We start from the raw sequence: 18,828 nt of genomic DNA, 5'->3' as shown, positions 1-18,828 counted from the left end.
TGAATTATATTATATATCAGAAAGAATGTCCAGAGCAGATTAATGGAGGGGTAAGAGCTAGGAATAAATACATGAAACAGATTCAACTTTTTAAAAGGATCCAGCTACTAAATGGCCTCTGTAGTCTTCCATAAGAAGTGTGAATACTTCAGTACAATTCAAGCTGAATTGAATAGCTGTTTTCATATCCAAATTCAAATACCGTCTGTGCATATAAAACAGTTCATTTATTAGTCCAAATGTTACTGTTGTAGAGCTCTTGGAAAAATATTCCCTCTTTCTTGAGTTTGTTCTTCATAAAAAGGAAGCTTTGGAGGGCCACCTAGAGAATTAAGTAGAAACACGGTTTCAGGTCTATATAACATAATACTGAAATATTATATAGATTATACAATTTACACTTAAATAATTCAATAAATTGTACTCTTCAAAAGAAGGTAGAGGACTAAGTTACACTGACCTCCTCACAGAGGCAGAGAGCAGGCAAAACAATAAAACACCTCTCAAACGGAAGGTTCTCAAAGAGTTTCCTAAACTAAATGCAGAATCGTATGGTATCACCATCAAGCCAGTTGGTGATTGATTAGTCTACAAGTGGGAGGCAACTTTCACTCGGTATTATATCTCATTAAGAGGAAAAATTATCTAAATAAAAAGAACCCCAAACCTTTTTGTGATGATAGTGTGATGAGTGCTTTAGCACGCTCACAAATCAATCCAAATCTATTTTCCAATCTTTTATCTACTTGTCTGGCTTATCACATCTCACCATGCTCTTCAAAACCTGACACCTCTACAAAAAGTAAGCAAATGTGATGGCACGTAGAGCAAGTAAACCTCCTTATTCACTTTACAGAGGCTGTGGATATCAATTATTTTGGGCAAGATTTCATACTGGCAGGCATAGAAGAGTGTATTGCTCTCCGGCACAGCTGTGCTGGAGGCAGCCTCGGGAATCCTTGAGCAGGCTGTGCAAGATCCCTGCAGCCTGCTCTGAGGGGAAATCACTGCACTGAGTCAGTTCAGCTTGGCCAAGACCTCACAACCACCTGGAACGACTCCTGGCATTTGCAGTTGTCTGCTGGCATTTGCACCATCAGGCGCCTAGACATTTAGGAGGACAGCACACACCAAATGCAACCCTTCCAAGCGAAGCTGCTGCTATCACAGGCTCTGAGTTTTTAACCAGAGGTGGAAATGCAGAACAGCTTCTGCCTCACACAGCCCGATGCAGAAACTGTGGTGGCTGCTGCTGAGCACCATGTTTGCGTGATGGGTTGACACTCCTGTCCAAATGGTCCACTGACCACCACCATAGTTGATGCATGATTTCTTCAACTAAGAAAGGCTGCACATCTCCAGCTTGTGTTACCTTCTTTGCAGGTTGGCCCCATCCACGTGGCTGGGCATATGCAGTTCCCGTTGTACGGATTGCACTGGGATTTGCTGGCACACTGGCATCGCAGGGAGCAGTCGGGGCCGTACTGGTCTGACCTGCATTCTGGAAGGACAGAAGCATTTGGAAAAGGGTGAATGCTCCCTAGCAGTTTCCCTGTTCTCCGGGATCAGGAAGCTACTCAGACACCTACATCTGTTAACATTAAAACATGACATTTTGGAAAGCCTCGCAGTCCTCAGGTTTCATCTACCGCATGGTCTGCCCAAACTGTAGCCCAGCTGTCCTAAAGAAGTTCCCAGAATGGAAACCATGACTGGTGTAAAAACAGGGGTTGAGAGCCCAACAGAAAAGATCTTGGGATCTGCTCAGGAAAGTTACAGTCAGCATCCTGGATCCACACTATCTTCTGCAGCTCTCCACTGCACGGCTTGGCTGTCTGCGTGCACCAGCAGAGAGCCTTCGCTCAAAGAATGTGAAATTGAAAATTAATCCACTTTATATATACTCTTATGTCTTACTCTGACTGCACAATTCTGCTGCCTCCTGACAAATTAAACTCACAAAACGTCTCACTCCCAAACACAAATACGTTTCATACCTCGCTGCAATTTTTTTATGCAGTCAAGAGTATGGGCATGAAGGAAAAGTTAGCAGCAGGTCACAAGGCAGGGTGCTAAATACACTGTAAACAATAGCCCTCTCTCCCTCACCTTGCTAGAGAATACTGTAAATAATCAAGGCGCTTGCTTTCTCACACAAGCACCATTTAGGTAAATAAAAGTGCTGCCGAGCCCTGCATCAGCTGCAGCCCCAACACGTGGGAGAACTCTCCCTGTGCGCTCAGAGCTTGGCCTTTTCAATTAGGAAATGTTATGAGAAAAGGTCTCCTCAAACACCTCTGGACCTGATTTTCATTTATGTAATACCACATTTTCATGTTAATAACAATGTGTATTTAAGACATCTGTTTGAAAGTCTGCAATGTTAATTTACTACAGAAAAAGAGCGCCCATAAAAGTCTGTTATATTCTCTCTCTTTTTTTTTTTAATTAACATTTTGCCTGTTTAATGGGTGCTTTACCAGAGTTCAAATTAAAATCAGGCCTTTTATCTTTATGGCTGCTGCACAGTCACAGCTGCTCACAGTTATATCACAGATGAACTGAGCCTAATTGAAAATAAAAATGCAAATAAAACCTACCCCATAACAGCTTTTCATGGATGGGGGCTACCCTAGCTGGTTTAAGAAAAATAAAAATGACTCCTAGAGTTTGCAAGAAGCAAAAGATCTATTTACATTTTTGGTGCTGAGCTTCCCCCTTGTGTTCCACTTCTGCCTAAAATTTCGCTGGAAAGGCCCGTGGATGCCCAGTGCCGTGCTTGCTGCAGGGGTGGCTGATGTCCCCCATCGCACCAGTGCCTGCAGACTGGGTGGCTTCGCTTTCTGACCACAGGACAGTGCGGAGAGTGAAGCAAATAATTTTCCATTTTAGTTTTGCAGGTTGCACTAACACTTAAGGTCCCAGCAATTACTTTGCATTAATAACAGGCTGCTTAAAGCTGTTTCCTACTCTATCCTAGAACAAAAGGAGAAATAATATTCCCCCACTGTGATTTGGGGGCTCAGGAGGATTATGGTTCCTGGTGGGAACCTCCAATAGTAGCACATGGATGTTCACTCCTTTTATCTTGTTTGCCACAGCATTAGGATCACAAATCTCTTCTTACACTTGTTTAAACCACTGCAATTCCTTTTACTCCAATGATTACCCTAAATTTACTCCGTCATAACTGTGATCAGACTCTGGCTCAAAAATCTTGCCTGCCATTGCTGCCTCTCAGCCCTGCAACCATCTCATCAGGCTACAGCGGTAGGACTGGTTTTCCCTACAGGAGAATTTTCTCACCTATTTTTATACCCTTGTTACAAAATAATTCTGTTCTCATGGGCCAATCATTTCCCCAAACACACAGCCCAAGTGCCTGTGCTGCAAATGAGGGAATTTTATTTGGATTAAATGTTCCTGGACTACTGCTGAACCCCAGAGGCAGGCATAGCTGCTGCAGCTCCGCTACCCTCATCCGCAGGGATTCTGCCCTCCTTCCTGGCAAAGCAAACCCGGAGCTGGACATACTTTTGCATTGGTCTGAAAAGGGTCACAAATGTCCATGTGACAAGACACACAGCAATTGTATCCCTTCATGCCCATTTGCACCCTCTGGAGTCTTCCCAGCTACGTCTGGAAAACCATGGGCCTTCTTGGTATATTCTTCACCAGCGTACGTTCTCCAAAACTCAGGGCGAATGACATTTTACAGTTGACCCATAAACGGTTTTCCTATCAGTGTATCAGTCTAAATATTGATTAAATCAAGAGGTACAGCCTGTTGTTAAAGCTGTTGATAACCCGTAAGAGTAATTTGCTACAAACAATGTGTTCTTGAATACCGGTAAATGTCCTTTCACAGTTATGCTTAGACCAACAGGTCATATTGGTTTAACTATACGTAGTCCAGCCCTTAGAAAATATTACCCTTACCAACGACACATTTGTCTCCAGTCTTCCCAGGTGGGCAAAGGCACTTCCCAGTCTCTGGATCACAAGGAGCTCCTCCACAGTCACACCGGTGCTGGCACCTCTCTCCAAACCAGCCCCTGTCGCAGCCTGACAGTAAGAGCACTTTTTTAGATGTGCATTTGAATGGCAAGATGTACATTAGGCCAGAGTTTTTCCAGGATATCTCAGAGGAAAGCTCATAAACTCTCCACTGAAGCTAGCGTAAATGCCAAGTTTAATGAAGAATCAAACATAGTGGAATAGGCATAATATTTATATGAACTCTCCTTATGTCAGGTTCGTCTAATCTAACCTACCAAAGGTATCTGTAAAACTGTCCCAGAAATGTAACTGGCACTTATTTTCATTTTTAATTAGAACTCTCTAGAAGACCATTCCGTAACACTCAACAGGTCTGACATGCACCTATTTAATAATCTCATTTGGAGTTTTAGAATCAAAATGACAATCAGTAAAAGGGACTTATTTTTAATAAACAACATGTGGAACTCATTGCTGCAAGACATCACGGAAACCAGGACTTTCACCGTGTTAATTGGAACCAGATTAGTTAATTTCTAAGGAAATGAGAACACCCAGCTATATAACAGGTAAACAATCCCAAATCTAGTGGTTTGGGATATTCATAAAGCTCAAAGTATGGAAGAAGTTGCTCTCAATCAAAAATTTGAGTAATGACATGGTTTTTAGGGGGGTTTATTTTGTTTTTTTGTTTGTTTGTTTTCTTTTACGTCAGAGGGGTACAAGTACCTTTCTCGCAGTAGACACCTTGATAGCCCAACGGACAAATGCACTGTCCTGTCACTGCATCACAGCTCGCTCCATTTTTACAGGCACATGCATGAAGACAGCTTAGCCCATAAAATCCAGAGGGACACCCTGAAAAATGAAAGTATCAAATGAGGAAGGTTTATGAAGAAAAACATATATCACTTTAAAATCCTCTGTATTGTTAGCTACATTCCCTGGGAGCCAACAAAAAATTGTATTTACCATTCACTCTAATAATGCCATGTGCTTTTAAACTTCTACCACCCAGCATCAGAGGTATGCAAGTTAGTCAGATCTGGAAGCAGCCAGGTGATCTGGGACACCCCAAAAATTTTAACTGAACTGGCGAGGCGTTTACGTGACAACTCTGGAGCCCCGCATCCCATCACTGTTGGAGGAGGCTGCCCAGTGTGGTTCCACTTACTGTGCTCACAGGAGTGGCCGTAGTAACCCTTGGGGCATTGGCAGCAGCCCGTGAACCTGTCGCAGGTGCCGTTGTGCTGGCACGAGCAGTCCAAGCCGCAGCCAGACCCATACTTCCCTGGGAGACATTCTGCTGGCAGGACACGGACAGAAAAACAGACAAACAATGACAAAAAAAATCACTGACCTCACCCAGAAAAGCTCTTATGCAATAGCTTGTATAGCTGAAGTATGATGCCCATACAGTAAATTGCAGAGCCAAGGAGAATGTTTGTTATGAAGACACAGCATTTCTGCACAACTATGATGTATTTACATACTTTGATGAGAAATCTTTTGTATTCTATAGATGTCTGAACAGCAATTGCCTCGTACTTTTTATAGTCTACCTTTTTTAATTTGTCTCTTCATGTAGTCAGTGTTGTAAAGCCACATAGTAGATGGCATAAATGGTATCTTCAAATTTTTTTCTGTATCTACAGCAATATTTTCTTTCAGGCACTCAGAAAGTGTGAAAGAAAACACGAAGCTTTTCTTCCTCTGTGTTGTCATTGGAGTTCACACTATTCCAATTCCTAATAAAACCCAGAGGATCTCTTTTTCACACATAGCAACAGACTTCCCATGTATAATGAGATATCTGCTTTTACAGAACCAAACACTTCTCAAATTACTGAAAGACGAGTCATGCAAAAGTGACTGTGCCAATATAATTAACCTAGGCATCACTCCTGCATAAGTTAACTTCCCACTGCTGTGATAATTTGAATCTAGGCAGACCAACTTAAATGAGCGTGGCCGTCCAAATAATCAGATTCATAACTGCAAATGTCAGACAAGAGCTTTCAAGAACATCATATCTAATCACTAGAAAAAGGATGCCTGATTAGCTGCCTTTGATTTCAAGTCAAAACACACTCAAACCCACACTGCTGTGGAAATCAAGACTCAATTTTCCCAATAACTTAGCGATTTCTGTCAAAAGATAAACAGTGAAGTTCTTTCTAGTGATATAACACACCATCCCTTATACGATGTGTGCATGTCTGCCTCCTGTGCTTGACTTCAGAGACGTTTTATCTAAGCACATCTCTAAGATACACCCACGATCCACTGCTCCACGTGGTGACACCTGCATGACCCTACTGAGGTTTTGCAACCCAAATGCTGCCTATGGGTGGTTACAGAGATTTCAAGGAACAGACAAACAGAGATGAACACAGGTGGCCTACGCAACATGAAGTTAGCTGGTTTTTGGTAAACTGCACTTTTTTAGTGCCTGTCTGCGGTGGTATTCACATTGTGAGTGGCTCCATGTAGTTAGCATCGTTCCTTTTCTCTTGGCTCCTTCTCTGCACACACGCATGCACGAAGTGGGTGTCTGGGTCTTCTCAGGTGCAAAGTGAAACAGTTGCATTGAAGAATGCTGCTAAAAAAGTGTCAAGAACGACTAGTTCTTGGTAAAAATACGTATGGAGTTTGAGGTAGATATTCTACAGATGTCAGGGACAGAAAGGCTGTAAATGACGGCCTGGGAGTGTGTTGGGGAGATTGCACCATGACAGTTACGACTTAACAATGACATTTGTCTTGAATGTGAACTCAGAACTAACTACTCTGAACTAACTGTTCATATTTCATACCAGTAAACTCATGGTTTCCTGAACATTTAAATCCATAACTATACAGATATCTCTTATCTAGAGAGAGAAATGGGAACACAGAAATGCAGAATGACTTTTGGGAGATGAACAGAAGGAGACACTTGGAAAGACTCTACTCTGGCCTGTCAGGAGGGTTCCTGGAGTAAAACCTGAGCTTATTCTGTTTAAACGTGCTTTGTTTTGTGTAAGGGAGAGCTGTCATAGCACGACAATCTCAATTGCTTTGGACAGATGTCAGAACTGTACTAGCAGGGAAGTCAATACATGGGAAGTTCAACTGCAGTCCAATGTCAAAGGGAAGAGAATAACAAGAGAGAACATAACAAGAGAGGAGGGAGATGGAGGCTTCTGCTGACCTCGGAGGAGCACGTGAGAGAAGATACAAAATAATGTTCCCATGAACGAAGGAACACGAAAGTTGGACAGGAGAAGAAATAAGAGTCCGTGCAAAGGAATTTATGAGAGTTACAGAGCAGGACTCATGAGGAAACTTGTCTCTGAAAAAAGACCTAAAGCTCTAACTAGGGGCAGTTCTGCATGAGAGAAGCTACAGAGATGAATGCAGCTGGGAGAGAGTTTACTTAAGCAAAGCCTGTCCCCTTTTGTGGGTCTGTAGACACTGCAAACCGCTGCTTGAATGTATACATCCGCTATCACCAAAGCAGAAAATTACCTTTCTCGCATGATCTTCCTGTCCAGCCGAGCCCACAAGTGCAGTTGCCATCCACGTGGTCACAGATACCACCGTTCTGACAGGTACATGTCAGGTGGCAGTTGGGGCCATATTGTCCCTGGGGACACACTACAGAGAATTAACAAAGTTTGAAAAAAAAAAAAATTAGCATCCCCAAAAAGGATGAAGGTGACAGGGAATAAATACAAACACATGCTCCCCACAGAGTATCCCTGGTGTCTCCCGAGGGCTGTGGGACGCTGTACTCCGTGCTTATTAGCAGTTTCAGCCACTCTCTGTCTTGCCATATCTCCTCACTTGGCTTCACTCCACGTTTACGTCTCTTGCTCTCCGCCCTTTGTCCCATCTCTCAACTCTTCCTCTTCAGCAAATCCTCTCCCTTCACTTTTTCTGCTCAAGCAACTTACTTCTAAATTTAGTCCCATCCCTCCCCAGCACCCTCACCCTGCTCACATCGTGTGGTACAAACTACCCTTTTCCCCATCTTTATGTTCTCTTTGGACTGCAGTCTCTGAAAGGAGTCACTTCAGCTTTGCGGAGAGACCAGCGCAATGGTACCGAGTGTGGTGGAGCAAAGCGGTGATATGCGGACAGGAGACGGGGCCAGGATAAAGACAGGGCGATGGAGCGGAGAGGGACAGGGGCTGAGTACAGCAAACCTCAACGTTATCAAGCGACCGCATTGGGAAACAGTTATAAACAATGTTTGGCGCCGCGTTTTATTTGCTGGTGGTTTTAAGCATGTCACCAACTGACAAGATGACCTTGGGTCCCGCTTTGTTACCTTGCTGACAGCTGGGTCCCATTTGGCCGGGAGGACAGGTACACTTGCCAGTCCGTGGGTCACACTGACCTTTACCACATGCACAGAACAGGGTGCAGTCCTTCCCGTATCGGTTTTCAGGGCAAGCTGAAGGAAACGCAGACTTTTGTTAAACACCCTGGGTATCCAATGCCAGTTTTCATTTTTAACATAGGCATGATCTTATAGGTAGAGTTGGCTTCATTTTTATTCCAGCTAATATGCTTCAAAGCAACAGCTATGAAACCAAAATCCATCCAAAGTCATGACTGCTTCTTCCTCTGAAACTTTACTTGAGGTTATAAATACAATCCATGGTTTCACATGGAACATTTAGTAGCTTTCCTACCAAAAAGCTGAACATACAACTGAAATATCAGCTGCTCATCCTTCCAGCTAAAGACGTCTTTCCTTCCTTAATATTGATGCTGCCCTATGCTGAAGAGCAAAGCTATAGACTACTAAACATTAAAACATTGCCTTTCTGTGAGAGAGAGAACTTCAGAGAGATCATAGCTTTGGAAATAGCACAGACTTTCAGCCACACAACTTAGCTCTGAAATACAGAAGTAAGAGTAGGGTTGCCATGGAGTCTTTACCAGTTTTGCCATGACAAAACTTGATCTTTTTCCCATTTATTGAAACTAATGGCACCATAGTGTGAAGCAAAATATTGAGATAATTTCTCAACCTAGAAATTTTGGACAGGAAGAAGGAACTCGAGCAATTCATGCTGAGCTGGCTCTAGAAATAAATTTGGGCAAGCAGGTTGTAATCCTGGGATGAGTGTCTTTGCTTCTACACATGCAGAAGAGAGGGAAAATATTTTGCAAGAGATTTTTTTACAAAGCTGGAATCCTGATTTACAATTCAAGGAGGAGGTAGCTGGGATCTTTCTGTTTTCCTACTGACAAGCTCTTATGCAGATTATTCTCTCTGCTGTTTTTTGAAAGAAGCAGAACATGAATGTTGGCTTACTTTTACTACAGTCGGCTCCAATGAAACCAGGCGCGCAATCACAAGTTCCCAACGCAGGGTCGCACTGGCCTCCATTCATGCATTTACAAGGGGTTTGGCAGTTTGAACCATAAGTACCTTTTGGACACCCTGTTTTAAAAGAACAAAATAGCAATTAGGCTATGTTGCTACTGGGGCCATTGCATCTCATGTCATAAGCACTTTGTTGCTTTCAACCCAAATTGGCTTTTCATTTTCTAACTCTATTCCCTTCTAGAGGGCCAGGAGTAGATGGCACTCCTTGGGGCAGCAAGGCAGCGCTGACTTCCAATGTCAAACGCCTGGAAAGCCAGACCGACTGCTGCTGCCGACCCTGGTCCAGCTGCTCCTGGCTCTGCCTGCTCTTCCCATTCCTTCCACGTAACGGTAGCAAGAAAAGCGAGCCCCATTCTTCAGAGGTTTTTCCTCTTGGATTTCTGTTCCAAGTCAACCTGTTCCCCCTTTCCCTCCTATGGCAGAGATGGAGAGATGGGGCCCTGGTCCCTCTTCCTTTGGGCAGCAACAGCCTGGTTTGCCTGAGACGGTGAGAAGCCGTGAGCCATCTCGGCCCCTTTTAGCAGTCTTTTTAGCTGACCAGCTATGGATACTGGGCCAGGTCTCGTCTTTTAAAAATGTTGAAGAAAGTTTGTTTCCTTTATAATCTACTCTTTCCCTCCAAACTGGAGCTGGCATTGCTCTGGCACATCTAGTGGGCTGCGGATGGAAGACTACGAAAATATGATGTGACAATAGCATGAAATTTCAGAAGACACCTTCTCAGAAGATAGATACAGAAGAGAGATGGTTTAAATGCAAAGCCAGAAAATTCTCCAGAGGAAAAAAAAAAAAAAGCAGCTGTATTTTGTAATAACCAGAAGAAACATTAGACCTGGATGGATTGCTGAGCCAGTGTTACATGGCAACGAGCTGTCCATGAAGAGGTTTTCCAGGTGGTAGTGAGTATTTCTGGTTTCTTTTTGGACAGCTAATGTTGAAGGAGAGCTGAATACAAGATGAGAACGACATGAATGCATCTGCCATGCTTAGCCCATGTCTTCAAGATGCTCTTTAGAGTGATGGAGGCTGGAACTGAGGAAAAGAACTGGGCAGAGCTGCTAGGCACGTGCCTCCATGTGTCAGGGTTGCCTCCAGCATGCCACCACTGAACTCTAGAGATGCAGGTTATTCTCCTAATTTTCCAGTGAAGAGGGAAAAGCTGGTGTTTTTAAAGCAACGTGATCACTGCTGAACAGTTCCACTAGTGCTACTACCACTACATGCCATTTCTTTGCTCCTTCCTTCCTTCTCTTCCCCTGGCAAAAGAAAAGCCTATGGCTACTTTAGAAATCTGGTTGAATATATATTTGCACGTCTCCAAGCAACAGATCTCTCACAATCTGTGCATAAATAACTTTATATATTTTCTCTCTTTTCTGAAGGCATGAAACCATGGTCTGAAGTGGCTGGAGAAATCTCTGGATTTTTTGAACTGTGCAATAGAGAGGGAGAGCTTATGGTGAAGCTTTAAAGGGATGCCTTTTAAAATAAAACTGAAAATTGGCTTCCGCTCAAACCAGGATAGCAAATCATCAGGACTAAACAGATACACACTTTTATAACAAGCAGATACTCTCCCCAGCCATTCTCAACCACGGCTTCTTCTCAATGAATACTTCGTCATCAGTGCTTCCATCTGTCAGTACAGAAAATCTGTTTCATGTGCAAACCCTGGCACCAAGGAGTGAGCCCTGCAACATCCATTTCATTTCCACCAAGACATGAAGTTAAGGACACACCCAGATTCAACGATTTAACTGGACTCTAAGTGAGTTTCTCTTTTCCTCCTCCCTTTCCTTTCAGTCATAATTTGGCTTTTCTCTTTTTTTAATTCTGTTTCCCACACTCCTAAACATGTTGCTTCTCCCTGGCAAAGCTTTCAGAGTTGTTCCTCAGCTCAAGACTAGAAAGAGATGCTCCTTTACTGAAAGGGATGCAGTAATTCCCTCCTTACCAATGTATTTACCCTTGCAGCATTTTATTTGTTACGGTTCAACAGGGAGCAGCACAAGCAGGGCAAACACATCAGCTGCAACGTTCACGTGATTATTAACAAGGCCATCTCATCTGTTACTACTTTGCAGAAGAACTTCTATGCAGATAGCTAGGGCAATTTACACAGTGTCCTGCCATTTAAGTAGGCTTTGCCTTTATAAAGAGGGTTAGCCTCTAACCACCAGTTATCTCATAAAGACATTTTCTAATTTAACAGTTTCCTGTGCATCTGACTTATGTTTTTCTGAGAATGGTAGGAGCAGCAGCCAGATTTCTAACTCATTTCTTGAATTTTTCCTTCTGGTTTGGGTGGGTTCGCCATGATCAAGAGCTTCTAAATCTTTTCATACCAACTGCATACAGTAGGGCTTTTCTTACCAATGTTATTAATTGCATTTTCAAAAAAAATCACTTCTGAAGCATCCTGTTACCTACAGCTTGAAGGTGAAGGCGAAGCTGGTGTGCTCTTTCTGGCTCAGGGTTCACCCAGCCCAGTAAATGTCACAGAGACATAGCATGGGATTTTTTTTACCCATTACAACACTACTTACTGCTTTTTATTCATAACTCCACTCAAGTAGATCTGCCCGTCCACCGAGTTATGGACAATTGATGGGAACCTTATTGCTAGTTTGTCTGCTTCCTTTGGATCCTGCCAAGAGACTGTTTCAGCTCTTCACTCCAAAATTTGAGAACATGAAAGCCTCGTTGCTCTTGGCTCCTGGAAATTTGACTTCCCAGCCAACTACACCTTTTATAGATACTTTCTTGAACCTTTTTTCACAGTACTATAAATATAGCAATAGTTGCCAGAAACCGTTTCCAGCAGCATCCAACCACATGTTGACTGGACTGAAGCCCATTTCACGTCTTTGGGAGCGGCTCCCTATGCTGTTTTTAATATTATATCGAAAGCTTCTTCATCCTGGAGCAGTCCCAGTTCTCCCTGTAGTGAGGACGGCGGGAACACGGAGTATTCCCACCAAAGTCACGCTAGCTATCCTTGGTTATCAGTCACTTCAGAATGAGGTCCACAGTCTCCCACTCCACTGACCTAAACCTAAAAATAACTCCCACTTAAACTGTTTTCCTTCCAGTTTTGTGTCTATCTATGCAATGGTCAGAGTGGCATAGGGAAGAATAGGGAAAAAACTCCTCATAGATGCAAGACAAATGTTCTCTCTCTGTGAACCTCCACCATTCCATTATCTCTCCAGTAAACATTTAACAAAACTGTATTTATTAAGTGAGAATTTGCTGTGCAAGATAATGTGTATTTTTTGGAATCTAAGAGAACACGATGCCATGAAGGCTCATGTCTCATATGCTACAGGTTTAATCCTAGCTACACAGAAGTCCGTGCCAAAATCCCCTCTGAATGCAACGAAACATAGATTTCATTTTGTAAGTAATTTCTTTTATATCAGAACTTCAGTGTAATTACTGTTTTAAATTTTAAAATTCTGAAATTAAGTCTTAAGGATCTAAGCAAGCTCAAGGACATTTACTATAATCTATAGAGATTTGGTACTATACTACACGCACAGGTAATCACTACTGAAAGATTGCTACATAAAAGTAATAGGCTAACCATGATTAAGTCTTTTAAAATGATACTGTTAAATAGTTGATCTCCACTACTGCTCTACTATAATATTTATTATAATCTAATGTATAATGGATCCAGATGGCTCTAGCCGAGATGTTGAAGGCCAGATTTCAATCTCGTTTACAGTGAGAACTGATGTACAAAGGAGAATAGAATCAATCCTTACATTTACATTTAAAAGAATAACTTGTGATGACATGATGGTAATACAAATGCCCGTCTCTAAAATGAGCCTCTTTCCTATTTCTACTCAAGGAGTAAGGCACAGGTTTAACCCTTACTAGAGCCACATATATTGCGGCTGGCCTTTGTATCCAAATTGTCACCCAAAAAAGCAAGTAAGCAAACCAAACAGAGCTGTACTGGATTCCTAAGACAGAAAAATAAACATTTGCCAAAGAGAGAAAGACTGAGCTTGAAAGATGACAGCTTTTTTTTTTAAAACAGGATTATTACAAGCCGTGGAATAAGAACAAAATTAAAGTTGTAAATAATAAGGTAATTAACTGTCTCCTTTATTGGATACTTTGGTATATGTTTCTTATCAGTTGCCACATTCCACCAGAAACAACTTCACAGATGTCCTAAAACAGTGGCATGAAGCATGTGGATCAGGGAATATTTTTTATGATGGAGCATTCGGCCAATTGGCATGTTGTCCTCTACACTAGTCACCTTTTTTCAATCCAGAGTAACAATTTGTTTTAATTTGATTGTTCCTCAGAAGGCCCAACAACTTAAGTGACTTTATGAATCACTTAGATTTATTGCCAACTGAAGCTTGTTGTTTTCTAATAACCATTTGTCCTCACTTGAGCACGCAGAGATTTTGGGAATTATTTTGGCCTAGGTATTTTGAAATAAAGGAGCTACACAGTATCCAGGTGTAGCTGAAGATGAGAGGTAAATACAGAGAATGATACTGATATTCTTCAGCATGGCATGAAATTGGAAAGCATGTAGCTAGTAAATGAGTCTGTCTTTTAATTATTTTCTTTTTTAAAAATAATCCTTTGCAATAATACAGGTAATTTTATTATCGTAAATTAACCCAACCTAAGCTTATTTTATCTCAGTCAATGCTGAAGGTACTGACACAGATGAACTCAAAGCACCAGCACACACTTCTGCCTAACTCGGTCCTTGCTCGGAAAGCAGACAGCCCACAAAAATACTCACGGAGGTTGCAGCGGGCCCCGTAGTACCCTGGGCGGCACATACAGTCGCCGGTCACTGGGTGACATTCCTCATTCTCAGCAGAGCACTGACATACTTGGTTACATTTCTTACCATATGTGCCCGGTGGACAAGCTTGGGGAAGAGGAAATGTAAACCAATAAATTAAATTTGTCTTGGTAAATATAGCACTCAAACAAAGAGCAAGCTCAAATTTATTAAATAAAATCCCTGCCTATAGAACGATGCTCTCCTCTGGGACTTTGGATTTATTACATTTACTTGGGGGTTACTTCACTGCTTGATTTTGTTTTGTTCAGTCAATTTGTGCCCAACTGTCAAGGGCCAGATACAATTTTCTTGTCACTAGAAAAAATCATAGGGAAATGTCAGGTAAAATTGACTAAAATAACAGCATAATTCACAAGGAACCAGGCATGTGGATAAAGACATTCTAGCTTTTGCAGGGAGTTTAAACTTGCAAAGCTGCTGTAGCACCAACATCTTCACGGGTTTCATTTTGCCTGTTGACAGCCACATTGCCTACAGGTTTTGGACTTTCCACATCTAATTCTCACAGCTGACTTCCATTAAGTTGCCCTGGTTGTGGCTCAGGATTTAGAGTCTTTTAGTGGAGGATATGGGACACCAATGTCAATTCTTTTAATTCTTTTTTGGTGGTGGTGTTCTTTTTGCTAAAGCAGCCCTCAGGCAAAATGTTGTAAGGAAGAACAAAGTCAAAATTAGGCAGCTGGGGTCACAGAATGAGCCTCCTTTCAAAGACAGCTCCAGACGGCCAAACTCAATGCTGAAGACAAACCAGATAATGACATTTCCATGAGCTTTGACAGCGGGAAGAGACAGTCTCTCACAGCGACAAAGCCAACAGAAAGCAGAGCTGCTGCTTTACCCACGGCACAGCGATGGCCGCGGGCTGAAGCCGGGCTCCGCTGGCACCTCCTCAATCTATTTTGATCCAGTTTAGCCCCCAGCTGCTCCCTGCCAGCCTGAGTTGCAAAGCTAGAGAGGGCAAACCCCGCCAGCCCAAACTGTGCCAGGCACAGAGGCCAGAACCGACCAAACCATTTGGGTGAGCGACAAGCAGCCCTCGTCCATCTTCACTGCTGTGAGGTTGTTGTCTCCTCCCTCTTCAGACATTCTATCATCAGGTTTTTATTTAAGAAATTAATTTCTTAATTAATTTACAGGGGAAGCATTTGCATTCTTATAACAAACTTACTTTTCTCACAGCCGTAGCCGGTGAATCCCGGAGGACAGCCGCACTCGCCCGTCAGGTGATGGCAGGGGGTACCCACGGGACACCGGCACCGCTGGGCGCAGCCCGTGCCATAGCGGCCGGGCAAGCAAGCTGCAACGATGCAACCAGTCCTCATCAGGGCATGGGGCAGGGGCCAGGCAGGACGGTGCAAAGCTACCCCCCTCCACTGGATCTGCTGCACCCATCCCCGGTGAACGCTTCCAGACCGACCCCACAGAGCAACACAGGAGCGAAAGGATCCTGTCACCAGGTCTGGACCTGGGAGGAATGTACACGGTGACCTGAACTTCCCTCCGTAAACGCCCAGCAGACACTCACGTTTGTCACAGTGCCTCCCTCGCCATCCCTTTTCGCAGTGACAAGCTCCAGTTTGATGATGGCAGGACAAGCCGTGCACGCAGTCACATTGCTCCTCACACTGCTTGCCAAAAAATCCCGGGGGACAGACTGCGAGGAGAAGCAGAGGGTGTAAGGGTTCTTCCTGCTGCACAGAAATGATCCGTCATTGGCAAATGAGCCAATATTGTTCTTCTTGCACATGGCGATGTATATTTAGAAGGCTGCATGCCCAGGAAATATCATTGAAAGAGAATATATGAAAAATATTAAAAGCATTTAGCATTGGCTATTAATGAGTCCGCACATGGAAGTTTGTAAAGACTTAGTCCCAGTCTAGAGCACAAATCCAGATGGTGTCTATAGAGAACGCAATGTCATTCACTTTTACACAGTTACGCATAGACAAAGGGACAGCTCTTTGAACAGTGAAAATACACTGTGTCCACGTGTACTGCTTTCCACCTCACAGGTCTCTGCAAAGCGATCAAAGAGAAAGAGAGGCTTGAAGAAAAGGAAGGTGGGCACTGTGAAAGCTTTACAGGTCACACTAGTGGCTGGGGCTTTGCAAGTCCTCAGCACCTCAGGGGACATCAGAAAATTGCTTGTGGCTTACAAAAATCACAGCACCTCGGTAGCCAAGCTGAAAGTGCATTTCAAGTTATCTGATATTTACCATTTATAAGATTTCTATTTCAGGGATTTACATGGCTCTAAAAGTTCCAGACAGCTATGTCAAATCTGGGCAGTCTAGTCCACATGCAAAGTTGGTACAATCTGAACCATTACAGTCCAATTTGCTGAGCTCCCCTCAATGACCCACTGAGATGCAGCAGCATGTGCCTGATCTGGCAAACTCTCCTTACAACTCACTCCCTTTTGTACGTTCTTCCCTGTACCCATAAGGTAGAGAAATACATTAATTTTCTGAGCAGGCAGGGAACAGAACTAGGAGGACATAAAATGATTTGGACAGGGGCATGTATTTGTGGTTGGGCAGAGACCTGCTGTGGTGCTCCCAAGACACGGTGAGTTCTCACACCAGCTTTATTTCTTATTGGCCTACAGAATACTGGAAAATTAAGATACAAAGTAGAAATGGACTTCATATTGTGAAAGCAGAAATGACTGATTGCAGAAGAGAGCGCTAAAACACAGCATCTGCAGAAGGAACTGCCCTTACCAACATCACAGCGGTCCCCAGTCCAGCCGGCGCGGCAGATGCATTTCGCCGAGTGCTGGTCACAAACGCCATGGTGGCAGCTACAGTTGTGCTCACAGCCGTCTCCGTACCTCCCGTCCCCACACTCTGAAAAGAGAGGGGGAAGACTGACGGGGGGCCAGGTTGGAGAGGCTCCAGGAAGAACGCAGTTATGCCTCTGAAACATGGTGAGTCATCTAAGCTCGTCCCCAAAACCTTCAGTGAGGGAGATTTTGAAGCCTCCTTTGACAAAATTCTCTAGAAATACATTGTTTTCCTCTTGGAGGATTTCTTCTGGTTTTGTTTTTTCTCCTCAAATTGAGTTCATTAGCTATTTTCCTTCTCCCCAAGGGACAGAGAATAGCTTATTCCTCTCCTCTGTCCAGCAAGTTTCTAGCACCACAGTACATTTAAGTGCCAATACCGTATCTCCCCTCAGTCTTCTCATCCCTTACTAAACAACCCCAATTTTTTCAACCTCTTCATACCCGGTGCTCTCCAGCCCTCTGCCCCTCCACTCTCTTTTTTCTGGGCTGTCTCCAACCAGACCTCACCAAGACCTGAATTTCCTTGCAGAGCGACTGAAATGAGGTGCTGGAGGGGTGGAGGACACGTCGAGACTCACCCAGCTCACATGCTATCCCCGTCCAACCCTGGGGACACAGGCACTCGCCCGTCACGCGGTCACACGTCGCCTGGCCGTGGCAGACGCAGCGCTGTAGACAGTTTGCCCCATGCCATCCCGGAGGACAGGCTGCGAAGAGGAGGTAGGACAAAAACCTTCCATGAAGAAATGCAGAAGGACGCAGGTTAAACACAACCTTTCCCACCTTACACCTTGCCCCGGTGATCATGAAGATGATGTGGGAGGTACAACCAAGTAAAAATGGGGCCACAACTGATAAGGAATTACGCAGACCAGTGTAAAACTGGTCTGGGAACAAAATAGGTGATGAACAGAATTAGCTATGGCCCACCAAATGGCCTCAAGATTTTCTGTTCGCGCCTACAAAAAACATCTTTTGGTTCCTACCAGCTTTCTCGACACCAAGAAGTCGAGTTATCGATTTCCCTGTTTTCAGAATTTCTTGGTACAGTCCTCTTAAAATCACAACTGCTTTTCTGATTGATCCTGCTACCCACAGCTGGCTGACACCACTTCACAGTTTACCTGATTTTAGTTAAGGAAGTTTATTAATTCTCATCACAAGCACATCCTATAGATAGGACCTAATTTTTTTGGCACAGAAAATACACACCTCTGTCATGTGCCAGAGTAGCACCTTTTTAAGATGCTAACAGGAGCAAGTTCTCACTCTGCAAAAGCACAGTCACCAGAGGATGGCTCACCCAGCCTCACACATTTATTCTACCTCCTTACTTCCAAAGAGAAAAGAAATCCCCAAATGTACCATTAAAGACAAATGTTTTACAATGTCTTCATATTTGACAACAGCTTGTTTTAACTTTTGCTTTGGCTTTGTATTTGAGGCCTTCATGCAGAACAGAATATTTTAGATCGTGTCATACATGTCATGAAGAACAGTTTGGTGCCTTCTCAACTTTTTATTCTTTCATGGAAAGAGCTCTTTGTATTAGGTTTTAAAGGGGGGCCCACTTAATTTATATACTCCTTTACTCCTGCCAGCTTTCATCCCCTTTCCCTACCTGTCCTCTCGGTACACTGAAGGGCAGCCGCTGCTTGCATGGAGGTGCTGACTCCAAATCCCAGCTCACCCAGGAGCATCCGCAGCAGCATCCCCAGCTCCGTGGCACTGCTTACAGAGCCAGGTACCTCACGGGGGAGGCACAGAAAAAGGAGCCTTCTGCAATGGGAATGGACAGAC

General features: G+C 43.6%; 1 protein-coding gene across 1 annotated transcript in view; it reads right to left on the bottom strand.

The window, feature by feature from the left end:
* Positions 1-242: 242 nt before the first annotated feature.
* LOC104835196 (multiple epidermal growth factor-like domains protein 6) overlaps positions 243-18,828 on the bottom strand; it is a 188,519-nt gene continuing 169,933 nt past the window's right edge. The window contains 14 exon segments of the mRNA XM_010573084.1: positions 243-322; positions 1,373-1,536; positions 1,538-1,712; positions 3,940-4,065; positions 4,729-4,857; positions 5,174-5,302; positions 7,510-7,638; positions 8,315-8,440; positions 9,311-9,439; positions 14,169-14,300; positions 15,406-15,534; positions 15,763-15,891; positions 16,964-17,089; positions 17,607-17,735. Coding sequence (XP_010571386.1) covers positions 243-322; positions 1,373-1,536; positions 1,538-1,712; positions 3,940-4,065; positions 4,729-4,857; positions 5,174-5,302; positions 7,510-7,638; positions 8,315-8,440; positions 9,311-9,439; positions 14,169-14,300; positions 15,406-15,534; positions 15,763-15,891; positions 16,964-17,089; positions 17,607-17,735 — 1,832 coding nt within the window.

The sequence above is a fragment of the Haliaeetus leucocephalus genome, unplaced genomic scaffold (genome assembly GCF_000737465.1).
Source record: "Haliaeetus leucocephalus isolate CR32 unplaced genomic scaffold, Haliaeetus_leucocephalus-4.0 Scaffold362, whole genome shotgun sequence".
Lineage (NCBI taxonomy): Eukaryota > Metazoa > Chordata > Aves > Accipitriformes > Accipitridae > Haliaeetus > Haliaeetus leucocephalus.
This window is presented reverse-complemented; position numbering and strand designations above follow the sequence as displayed.